This window comes from Macaca mulatta, chromosome 18 (genome assembly GCF_049350105.2).
Source record: "Macaca mulatta isolate MMU2019108-1 chromosome 18, T2T-MMU8v2.0, whole genome shotgun sequence".
Taxonomy (NCBI): domain Eukaryota; kingdom Metazoa; phylum Chordata; class Mammalia; order Primates; family Cercopithecidae; genus Macaca; species Macaca mulatta.
In genome coordinates this window covers 83708927-83721083 of record NC_133423.1, presented here as the reverse complement: position 1 = coordinate 83721083, position 12157 = coordinate 83708927, and the positions used below count along the sequence as shown (strand labels likewise).

The 12157-nt window shown below is 37.3% G+C and overlaps 1 protein-coding gene across 22 annotated transcripts in view; it reads right to left on the bottom strand.

The window, feature by feature from the left end:
* Nucleotides 1-12157, bottom strand: part of CEP192 (centrosomal protein 192) — a 142937-nt gene that overhangs the window by 78516 nt on the left and 52264 nt on the right. For 16 of the 22 annotated variants that reach the window (XM_028837885.2, XM_028837887.2, XM_077975359.1 and 13 more), the window contains 4 exons: nt 11747-11956; nt 8994-9120; nt 7613-7743; nt 12-837 (listed from right to left, as the gene is read on the bottom strand). In XM_028837885.2, the coding sequence (XP_028693718.2) occupies nt 12-837; nt 7613-7743; nt 8994-9120; nt 11747-11956 (1294 nt within the window). The remainder of the gene's footprint in view (nt 1-11; nt 838-7612; nt 7744-8993; nt 9121-11746; nt 11957-12157) is intronic. The other 6 variants (XM_077975353.1, XM_028837890.2, XM_077975354.1 and 3 more) reach the window with 1 other exon arrangement.

Sequence of the window (12157 nt, the reverse complement as noted above, 5' to 3'; positions counted from 1 at the left end):
CAGACACTTACCACTATTTTTAGGTGAGACTATGCAATGGTTTTTAAAAGTCACATGCTTCTCACTGTTGCTTATTTCACTGACACACTCATTTTGCCTCTGATTTTCTCTACTATCTCGTATTTCTTCACACTCTTTTAACAGACAAAGGGATGTTATTCTGGAGTTCCTCACTGATGAATAACTATCAGATGGAGTGGAAACTGAGGTAGTTTTTTCATTGTTACCAACATCTTGTAATTTGTCGTCAATGGAACGTGTCTTCACGTCAACTACTGCACTGCTATTCTCTCTCACATTTGTAACTGAATTTGAAGAGTTTACGGTTCTAGATGACTCTTGACTCTCACTCTCTCCATTTTCAACATAAACAATAGCTGCTGTGTTTTCTTCTGGTTCCCTCACACTTACACTAGTAGCACTTAAGACCACTGTATGAATGTCTTGAGTAATTTGTTCTTTGGGCAAAGATAAATCCCAAGTATCAGACATACCAGTCCTTGAAAAGTTTTCCAATGCACTTTCATATCTACTAACTTCAGTTTTTTTAAGGTACTTCTCCATATCAAACACATTGGATCCATTACTTTTTTCTAAATCATAAGCTAAGAAATGACACACGTGAGAACAGTCCTTCTGTTTCTCATCTTCCTGAAAAGTCTTGTCTCTGGTTTTATTTGAAAGTGCCTTGATCATAGCAGCAAGTTGGGAAGGATCCGTATTAACTGATGCCTCTGCAATGGCTGACGCAATGGTGCTGATCCTAAGCACAGAATCGCCACTGTCTGGTAGCTTGTCTTTGTATCTTTGGGGTGTGTTGCTCATAAAGAAAGTGTCCTAGAAGTGAGAAAATTAAACATCAGATCAATTTACCCCAGTTTCATGAACATTCATTAGTCCCCCATTATCGTTGGGAGACGCATTTCAAGACCTCCAAGTGGATACCTGAAACCTCAGATAGTACCAAATCCAACTGCCGTAAATCAGAGCATGTTTCTGTTCCTACCTTCCACCCACAAATGTAATGCCTTTTCCATCTTAACTAAGCACTTCTCACTCACTGTGGTTGGAACGTTTGAAGTCTGGAGTGCAAAGCATGAATTTCTCTATCCTTCTTTGTAATTTCACATAAAGAAGATCATTCTTACCATAGGTCTCAGCAACTTCAGCATTTTTTTTTCTTTCCTTATTAAGTCGAGAACCTTCACCTTTTCACTTGAAGGAAGCACCTGATAGCTTCTCTTTGGTGTATCCAAATTGCAGGCAACACTACTCTTGCACTTTGGGGCCATATGAAATAAGAGTGACTTTAACACAAGCACTGCAATATCACTAGAGTTGATCCGATCACCAAACACTACTAAGTGACTAACAGGCAACAAGTGAATACAGGTAGAGAAGCTGGACAAAAGAAAGACTCACATCCTACCAGGATGGAGCAAGTTGGTGGGAAGATTTCATCATGCTACTAAGAATGACATATAATTTAAAACTTACAAACTATTTCTGGACTTTTCCACTGAATATTTCTGCACCACAGTTGACCACGGGTAACCAAAACTGCAGAAGGCAAAACTGTGGAAAAGAGGGGGCTACTGTACTAATTTGATCTTTATAACCACGATGTAGGATTTAATGGCAACAAAAAAATTAAGGGCATACCAGCTAAATATCCTAATGAAAAAGACAGCTGCCATCAACTTTAATTATATAGTACCAGGTTATTTATCAAATTGATTACCTTTGTTTTTAAAAAATCATCAGGAATGAAAGACATGGTAAAATTGAATCAGATAATAATTTAAAACCAAAAACTTAAGATATTGAGATTGAAAAGCCACTGAGTCATTGTGACGACAAGTATAATTCTTGGTAATTTCATTCAACTGTTAGAATTATTGATAAGCAAGACATAAATAGGAACCCTGAGTAAAAAACTGAAATGGGCCCAACAGTTAAGAAACATAAACTATTTAACAACAACAACAAAAATAATTAAGACCTCTGCCTCCAGTAATAGCAGACTAAGTAAAGCAAACCAACCTCTTGCTAGGAACAATTAGAACTGAATAGCATATGCAAAAACTTATCTTTGAAAGGACTAGCAAGCTTAAAAAGCCGTGTAAATTTATGGGGCCAAAATCTAAGAGAAGAAAGCAACCCAGAGAGGTAAGCCCAACACTGGGGATGCTGTTCCCTAAGCGTATCTGCTGCTTCAAGAAAAGGCTAAGCAAAGTTGTTCTTGTGGGAATGCAGGTATAAAAAACTGAGTCTGCCAATCCCCCCACTGGGGGATTAGAAGGTGCACGTGTGTATATGTTTGAGGGAGAGAAAGATACCACAGTAAAACATCCATGCTTTGGGATGAGACGACAAAGAGATACACTCCAGCCATAAAGGTAAATCAGCATCTGACTGGTTCTCATAAGGATGAGGCTCAGCTCCAATCAGCTTGATTCCAATAAATGAATGAAAGTGATCTGCAATTGCTAGTGTTCCTTGCTCCCTGTCAGAAGCAGACATAAATCCAGTCTGGAAGATATCATCTCCCTTAGCCTCAAATTATTTCAAAGATTTTTCCTCTAAACTGTAGGGTAAAACAAAAGCTACCCAAGCACATCACAGTAAGATGGATAAAAACCAAAGAGAAAAATAACAAAAGACCAACAGCCAACTTTTAAAATGAAATGACATGAAAAAATACATTCAAAGTGCTAAAAGTTGCTCCTAACAATTCTATAGCAAGCAAAAATACACAGCAAGAGTAACAGGGAGATAAAGACATTTCAGAGAGACAACAAACAAAATTCATTATCAGCAGTCCCTTACAAAAAAAAAAAAAAAAAGTAAGGATATTCTTTAAGAAGAAAACTAACCTCAGATGAAACATCAGAAATATTGGTTATTTATAAACCATCATCATATCTTACTGGGTTAAGTATAGAAGTAAAACATAATACAAGAAAAGCTTTTTAAGTATGGAGTAAATTGAGTATTTTGTGATGCCTGGAATGCCAAGTAAGACATTTAAAAGAAAACAAAGAATTTTTACTAAACATCAGTAAGCCAAGAGACAGGTTATAATTATTTGGGTAATCATTAAAATAATATAAATATATATAATTACCAAATCAACAGAGGAGAAAATTGGAATCATATAAAACTCTTAAACGATCTCAAAGAAAGCCAGAAGAAAAAGAACAAAGTCTAGGCGAACCAAATAAAAAGCAAATAAAGTGAGCAGATTCAAACCCCCATGTATTGGAAATTCCATTAAGTGTAAGTAGAAAGACAGTGATATAGTTTGGATGCCCCTCCAAATCTCATGTTGAGATGTAATCCCCAGTGTCGGAGGTGAGGCCAAGTGGGAGGTGTCTGGGTCATGGCGGTGGACCCCTCATGGCTTGGTGTTATCTTGCGGTAGTCAATGAGCTATCCTAAGACCTGCTTGTTTAAAGTGTGTGGCACCTTCCCCATCCCTGCTTTGGCCACGTGACGTGCCTGCTCCCGCTTCGCCTTCTGCCATGACTGCAAGCTTTCAGAAGCCTCCTCAGAAGCCAAGCAGATGCCCACACCACACTTCCTATACAGCCCACAGAACGATGGGCCAGTTAAATCTCTTTTCTTTATAAATTACCCAGTCTCAGGTATTTCTTGATAGCAATGCAAGTAACAGCCTAATACAGACTGCCAGACTGGTTGAAAAACAAATCCAACAGTACGTCCCTATAACATCTGAAATATAAGGACACAGAAAGATTAAAAGTAAAATAATGGCAAAAAATATAACATGCTAACACTAACCAAAGAAAGCTGGTATTGATATTGTTAATCTCAGACTAGATTTAGGAGGGAGACATGCTCAATAAAGGATTTGATTTGTCAGCAACAACAATTTTTATGCACCAAAACAATTTTATGAAGAATTTAATGCAACAAATTTTATGCGCAATTTGTATGCACCTAAAAATACAGCTTCAAATGTTTAAAGCAAATGTTGCTATACCTCTAATGATTAATGAACAAACCCACAATCATGGTGGGAGATTTTAAAAGAATAGCACAATAATTTTAAGAATGCAGGCAGCTTGAGCATCCCGATCTAAATCAATCTCACCTAAGTGAGACAGACATTAAGTCACATAACAGACATTCCCTACAAGCGTACAGAAAATACTTCCAAAAACTGAACAAATGCTGAGCTGTATATCATATTTAAACAAATTTCAAAGGTCTAAAACTAAACATTCTCTGACTACAGTACATTTGGCCTAAAATCAATTATTTCAAAAATTAGAAAATCTACACACATCCAATGCACTTACACCACTGAAAAAGCAGGAAGGCAGAAAAATAAGCACACTAGGTATCCATCTCAAAAAGTTAGAACAACAACACATTAAATCCATAGAAAGCAGAAGGAAATAAATGCAGACCAGAAAATATGAAATAGAAAGACAAACAAAATTGAGAATAAATAAAATTGACAAATTAACAAAACTGAAAGTATCTGGTGAGACTAAGAAAAAGAGAGGCAAAACAGTCAATTATAGAAATAACAAAAGAGACATAGTTTAACAACCTAAAATATTAATCACAAGAGGATATTATGGTCAGCATGACAGTAAAATAAATTTTCAAGTGTAGAGGAAGCTTATAATCTCTAGAAAACTACAATTTACTAAAACTGACATAAAAAAATTAAAACATCAGAATAGTACTACAACTATTAAAGAAAATTGAATCTGCAATTAAAGGCATTAGATAAAGAATATACCAGACGGCTGGGCGTGGTGGCTCACGCCTGTAATCCCAGCACTTTGGGAGGCCGAGGTGGGTGGATCACGAGTTCAGCAGATGGAGACCATCCTGGCTAACACGGTGAAACTCCGTCCCACTAAAAATACAAAATATTAGCTGGGCGTGGTGGTGGGTGCCCGTAGTCCCAGCTACTCAGGAGGCTGAGGCAGGAGAATGGCATGAACCTGGGAGGCGGAGCTTGCAGTGAGTCGAGATCGCACCACTGCACTCCAGCCTGGGCGACACAGCAAGACTCCATCTCAAAAAATAAAAAAAAAAGATAAAAATACATAAAAAAGAATATACCAGACTCAAGTGATTTCACTAATGTATTCTACCAAAATCTTTTAAAAAGCACCAACCTTACAAAAACTCTTCCTGAAAACAGAAAAAATGAGACCAGTAAAACCTTGAAACCAAAACCAGACAAGAACATTATATGAAAAGTCATTCATCTCACTCACAAAAATGCAAAATTCTAAGCAAACTATTAGCACACCCAATCCAATGATATATCAAAAGATAACACATTACAATCCTAGTGAGGTTTATTCCAAGTATAAAAGAATAGTTTAATATTCAAAAACCATTTCATAAAATTCATCACATCAACAAAACAGAGCAAGCTCAAGTTCTTAACAGATCCAGAAAAGCATCTGACACCAAAACAGAACAAAAAACTAGTGAACAAAGATTAGAAGACCACTTTGTTGATCCAGTAATTTAAAACAAAACAAAACAAAAACCTTACAGCATGCATCAAATTTAAAGATGAAATACCAAAAAAGAGTTCCCACTGAATCAGGGAAACCCAACATCATGACATCAACACTGTTCTGAGGTCCATCCAGTCAAGGAAGGCAAGACAAAGAAACAAAGGCATAAAAATTAAAAATGAAGAAATAAAACTTCTATTCTCAGATGAAAAACTATGTATATAGGAAATCCATAGAGTTGATAATTAGAGTTAATAAGTAAATGTGCTGGATATAAGGTGAGTATATTTAAAAAACAAATACAATTGTGTATTTGTTTAGCCAAAACAAACAGAAAATAAAGTTAAGAAACATAATACTAAAATAATGTTTCATTTGATAGCACAACAGGGTCAAAATAATTGTACATTTAAAAATAACTGATAGTATATAATTGTATTGCTCATAACACAGAGGATAAATGCTCGAGGGGATGGATAACCCACTTACCATGATGTGATTATTATGCATTGCATGCCTGTACCAAAACATCTCATGTGCCCCATAAATCTATACATCTACTATGTACCTACAAAAATTAAAAGTAAAAGTTTCAACAACTTGGGAAGAAATCTAACAAGATGACGTGAAAAATCTGCACAAAACTCACAGAATACAAAGGGAAATTAAAACATATAAATGAAGTAATATGTAAGTTTCATGGATTAGAAAACACATTATTATAAAGATGTCAATTTTACTGTTCCATAAATTAAATTTAATCCCCAAAAAAGTCCAACAGGGTTGCTGGTGGTTAGTGGCTGGTGTGTAGAAGCTGACCACGTGACTGTAAGGCACACACGGAAATGTAAAGGGCCAGGAATAGCCAAGAGACTTTTAAGGAAACATAGGAGAGTATTTACTCTTCCAGATAGCAAGACTTATTATAATAAAGCTACAATATTCAAGTGTCATCTTGACACAAGACAAACAGACCAAAGAAGCACAACAGAGACTCTAGAAATATACCAACAATGTCATAGAACTTGATTTATGATAAAGTTAACACATAAGAGAAATAATGAAAGCATGAACTAATCAACAAATAAAAATACCACTAAAAACGTGAACAGGTAAGCCACAGACTGGGAGAAGACACATGGAACACTCATAACTGACAAAAGGCTCCTATCCAATGTAAAGAACACCTATAAATCAAATAAAACAAACTGTCCATTGGAAAAATGGGCAACAGACTTGGACAGGAACTTCACAAAATAAGCCTCCAAATGACAGCAAACATGAGCAAGAACCAGCTTTCTTAGTAATCAGAGAAATGCACATGAAGACAAGAAGGCCCCACTGTGCACCCACCAGAATAACGAGGAAAGCCAGGTGCTGGCGAGGATGTGCAGTGACAGGAAGCACACACTCTTGAACAAATCTATATGGTACAACCACTCTGGAAAACTGTCAAAACCACTGAAGTGAAGTTACGCAAACCCTACAACATACACACACAACTCACATGAATGTGTGCACACTTCCCAGGTACTAGGCTGTTCATGGAGCATTGTTTTATAATTGTCCAGCAGTGGAAATATCCCAAATGTTCACAAATGGATATAAAAGCAACAGAATATTCATATAACAGAATACCATACAGTAATAAAAATAAGTTTCTATTATACTCATCTAAACAAATGTAAGATGAGGTGAAAAAAGTCAAAGAAAAGGAACACATGCCACATGGTTTCTTTTATGTGAAGTTCAGAATCAGATAAAATTAATACAGGGTTAAAGGTCAGGTAACTGGAGGCGGCAAAAAAACTTGTTTCTGGGCTGTTGGTAATGTTCTTTCTTGATCTGACGTGTACACAAGTGTATGCCTTGTGATCATTCATTCACTGACTACAAATCTGTTTTATAAACTCATCTGTGTGTATATCACAACAAAAACTTCAAAATAAAAATTTAAAGGACACTTGCAAGAAATTTGAAGCCAGGAAAGAAAACATGCTAAACTGCACATATTTTTCACAGGTGATCTCGTCTTGATCCTATATAAGAACTACAACAATACAATCTTAGATTTCCTTACGAAAGGCTTAAGCTACCTCTGTTTTGCCTTTATCAGCCATTAACGTCACATCATTTTCATCCACTTGTGAAGTCCTCTCCACTGCTTCAACCTGAAGTGTAATTGATCCTTCACTTAGCTGTGCCTGGGACTGTTCATTTAAATCTCCTGCAGGAAATATATAATATTCAACTTATAAGTATATACTATTTGGCAAACACAGTCCGTGGAATAAGGATCAGGCAAAATGACTAATAACCAAGGAAGATGTCTTTGTACCCCAGATGTCAGCTGCCTTCACTAAAACGGTTTAAATGTATAGTCACTTGGACAGAGAACAACAACACAGTTAATTTGGCTCAATGCTGCAGAGTCCAAACTTTGAAGGAGGATTGTTGATTTTAATATCTCCCTTGCAAATGCACATACAAACTCATTTAATATTTTTCAGCTTTAAACATTTCACAAACATACAATAAGTTGAATTTAAAACTGAGCACTACTTGGTCGGGTGCAATTGCTCAAGCCTGTGATCCCGCACTTTGGGAGTCTGAGGTGGGCAGATCACTTGAGGAGTTTGAGACCAGCCTGGCCACCATGGTGAAACCCTGTCTCTACCAAGAATACAAAAAATTATCTGGGCGTGGTGGCGTGAGCCTGTGATCCCAGCTACTCGGGAGGCTGAGGTGGGAGAATCGCTTGACCCAGGAGGTGGAGATTGCAGTGAGCCAAGATCACGCCACTGCGTGACAGAGAAAGACTCTGTCTCCAAAAAAAAAAGACAGACTGTCCCAAAAAAAAAAAAAAAAAAAAGAGAAGGAAAGAAAGAAAGAAGTGAGTGCATCTTTAGAGAAATGGAAAATGAGCTGACTTTGTATACACGGACCCCCCATCCCAACTTCCCTACTGGAATACAGGCTCTTTAAGGAATGGAGCTTATCTTATATAAGTTTATGTGATACGTAGCACAAGACATTGTACTAACAAAAAGTAGCTGCTTGATAATTCTAAGTTGACCAAGAACATCGGATTAAAAATATTATAGATATTCATCATAAAAATTTATCATAGATTATCACCGTCTAAATCTCAAAACATCTCTTTAAAAGTCAACCTAAATAATAAATATATCTACAATTAACTAACTCAACAATTCAACAGCCAACATTAGCCCATTTGAAATTATTTTATTTACTGTGGTTTTTACAAATTTAGGTAGATTTTGGCTGACTTGTTTCCACTTTAGATTTAAAAGGATATATGAGGTTACATATGAATCAAATCTATAACTAACACTGAGAAACTACAAAGTGTTATATACATTTTCACTCATAAAGAACATGGTCACACATTTAACCCCTAAGTTACACATTTAAGGAAAAAAAGATTCCTAAAAGCCCCTTCTTTGAATCCTTTACCTGAATATAGATCATGGTTAAGATGAGCCATTTCTTTTTCCAAATCACCTCTCGATACATCGGATTTTCTTATTAAGGCAATAGGTTCTGTCTTCTCTGGTGATCTAATAAAATAGCCAAATGACGGCTACAAAATAATTAAATGTAAATTATTTCTTTGATTTTCAATTGCTTTGAGAAATTCCAGACTATTTTATCTAATAGTGGTAACACAGCTAAATGACATCAAAAAACTGTTCTTCCCAGTTAACCTCAAATTACTAGAGATGACCTTCAAAGGTCCAGGTAGAACCTTTCATTTCCTTAATACTAGCTACCTTTTAATCATTAGAACTCATATTGTCAAATAAATTGCCCTTACTAAGAAATTCAAATTAAAACAACACAGAAATGAGGCCGAGCACAGTGGCTCACACCTGTAATCCTAGCACTTTGGGAGGCCACGAGTTCAAGACCAGCCTGGCCAACTTGGCAAAACTTGATCTCTATTAAAACTATAAAGACTGGCCAGGGATGGTGGTGCGCGCCTGTAGTCCCAGGTACTCAGGGGGCGGAGGCACCAGAGGTTGTGGTGAGCTGAGATCAAGCCACTGCACTCTAGCCTGGGCAACAGAGTAGACTCTGTCTCAAAAAAACAACACAGAAATGATACTTCATTCCTCCAATAATTATTACTGAACACCTATTATGTGTTAGGCACTGTTTAATCATCAGTGACACATTAATGAGAAAAAAGATAAAAACTCCTGCTTCCTGGAAATTACAACAAATGTACTTTCTTTTATAGAATAAACACATCCTTGAAAAATGTGTATTAGGATTAGGGACGCTCCTACCAACTTGTATGGAAGGTTCGCATTCAAGGAGCTTGCTAAAGAGTAGGCAGTTTCCACTTGGCTTTCTTATATACAGCAGTCACCTGACAGAACTAAAATGTGACCTCATTAAATGCACTCAATTTTTTACTGGTCTCCACTTGGGAATTTCTTTCCTTGATTCAGTAACTTGAATGCAAATAAAACTTCATTACTTATACCAAAACAAAAATTCCAAATAACAGACCAATTTTTTTTCATGATCCAGTGCTCTGTCCGTCTTACCTTTCCTTACTATAATTCCATTAATAAGGAATTCAGTTACTCTTCAACTTCTGTCATAATCTCAAAGTCACAATCAATCCAAGCAGAAAAATCTACCTTTCTAAAGTATTTATTTTCATTTTTCAATTGACTGCACTGAGCAAGACCACAGTTCAATTTCAAAGTTCTATGAATCAGCTGTGACTTCTAACACTACGTCTATTATTTCAAAATCATACTCTTAATGAAATCCAGTTTTGATAAACACTCCCTCCAATAACCCTAATTCCCTCTGTGGAATTTATCAACAAATTCTTTGACTCCATAGAATAAATCTTGAATTACTGCCCTTTTCTCTGCTTCTACTAGGTCACCCTTGTCCCCAGCCTTCATCACGTCTCTCCCATTTCCTAAGCATTTGCCTGCTTCTTTCCCTCTTCTGTCTTTTGCTGACTCTCACTACCTGGGCACCTAACATATGGCGGCAGCCTGCTGCACTTGGAGATGGGCCAGCACCACAACGAAGTTGTCCTGGGCCTTAATCACTTCCCCCTAGTTCATCTGAGATAAAACCCCCTCCTACTAGGAGCCCTCATGATCTGGCCCTTGGAATCATCTGCCATTCTCCCTTCATACCCTCCCACCCTGCTCCTCAGAGCAGCTCTGCCTGCCTGCTTTCCATTCCTCCAATATGCCACCCTGGTTCCTGCCTCCAGGCCTGCACACAGACAAAGGCCAGGTCACTGATGGAGGGAGAAGTCTTAATTCTTCTTACAAAAAAACACTTCTTTTTTTTAAGATGGAGTCTCACTCTGTTGCCCAGGCTGGAGTGCAGTGGTGTGATCTCGACTCACTGCAACTCTCCACCTCCCGGGTTCAAGCGATTCTCCTACCTCAGCCTCCCGAGTAGCTGGGATTACAGCCATGTGCCACCACATCCGGCTAATTTTTTATATTTTTGGTAGAGACGGGTTTCGCCATGTTGGCCAGGTTGGTCTTAAACTCCTGACCTCAAGTGATCCACCCACCTCAGCTTCCCAAAGTGCTGGGATTACAGTCGTGAGCCAGTGTACCCGGCCTGCTGCCTCCTTTTCATCACTAAGATGCCAACTCAATGTCCTCCCCCAAACGTCAACCTGACCAGTACAGCTAAAGTAACTCCCTCTTCTCACTCATGCTTTATAGGACTTATCACTACCTGAATAACTTGTGTCTTTTTAATTGTACATGCATTACATTTAATTACATCAAAACACTTCTATATTTCAAAACATCTCTTTAGACAATAGTTTTTAAAAATCAATTTTAGAATTCTTCACACAAACCAACAAGAACAATAGCAATGAACAACTATTAAATACTTACCACACGTTGGCTTAGCGCTAAATGCTTTACCTGAACCATCACATTTAAATCTTACAAAGCCCGATAAAACTGTGCTATTAAGAAACGGGAAATTAAGGCACAGAGGAGTTAAACTGTTCAATGTCCTAGAACTAGCTAAAAGACAGAGCTAGAACTGCAGTAACGGGCTGACTGACGATGAAACCTAAGTTTTTTACCACTCTTCTGTCCCATCCTGTTCTATCTCCATTTTAAAGTCACTCTGCCATCATAATACTCAAAATCTGAAATCTGGTGACTGTGAGTACTCCCAGCAGATTCCATACTTACTCTTTTCACATTGTTACCACCACCAAGGCAACCAAGCGCTTCAGACCTTTGAGCAAAGAACTCTCCTAAAGATAGACGTAAATAACTGGCATCATCTTTATCCAAATCTGATGTGCTATGTGATTTCCTCAACAGACTGTGATTAATTGTAGCTCCCCAGGACATATCGCCCAGTGCGACCGAAGCATTATGAGCATCTATGTTTTCTTCCTAGGGAGAAAGTTATTGTTTCGTTTCTTTCCCCCAGCAAGTCACTTTTCTGTTGTCCTAATATACAAAAACTAAAAAAGCCTTAACAAGAAAATTTAAAAAGTAATTTTTTAAAAACTAGACAAAAAAAATTGGACAAACTGAAGCATAATCAGCTACCACAGCTAATGAAGTGCAGTAGAGGAAAATGAGTATTTCTGA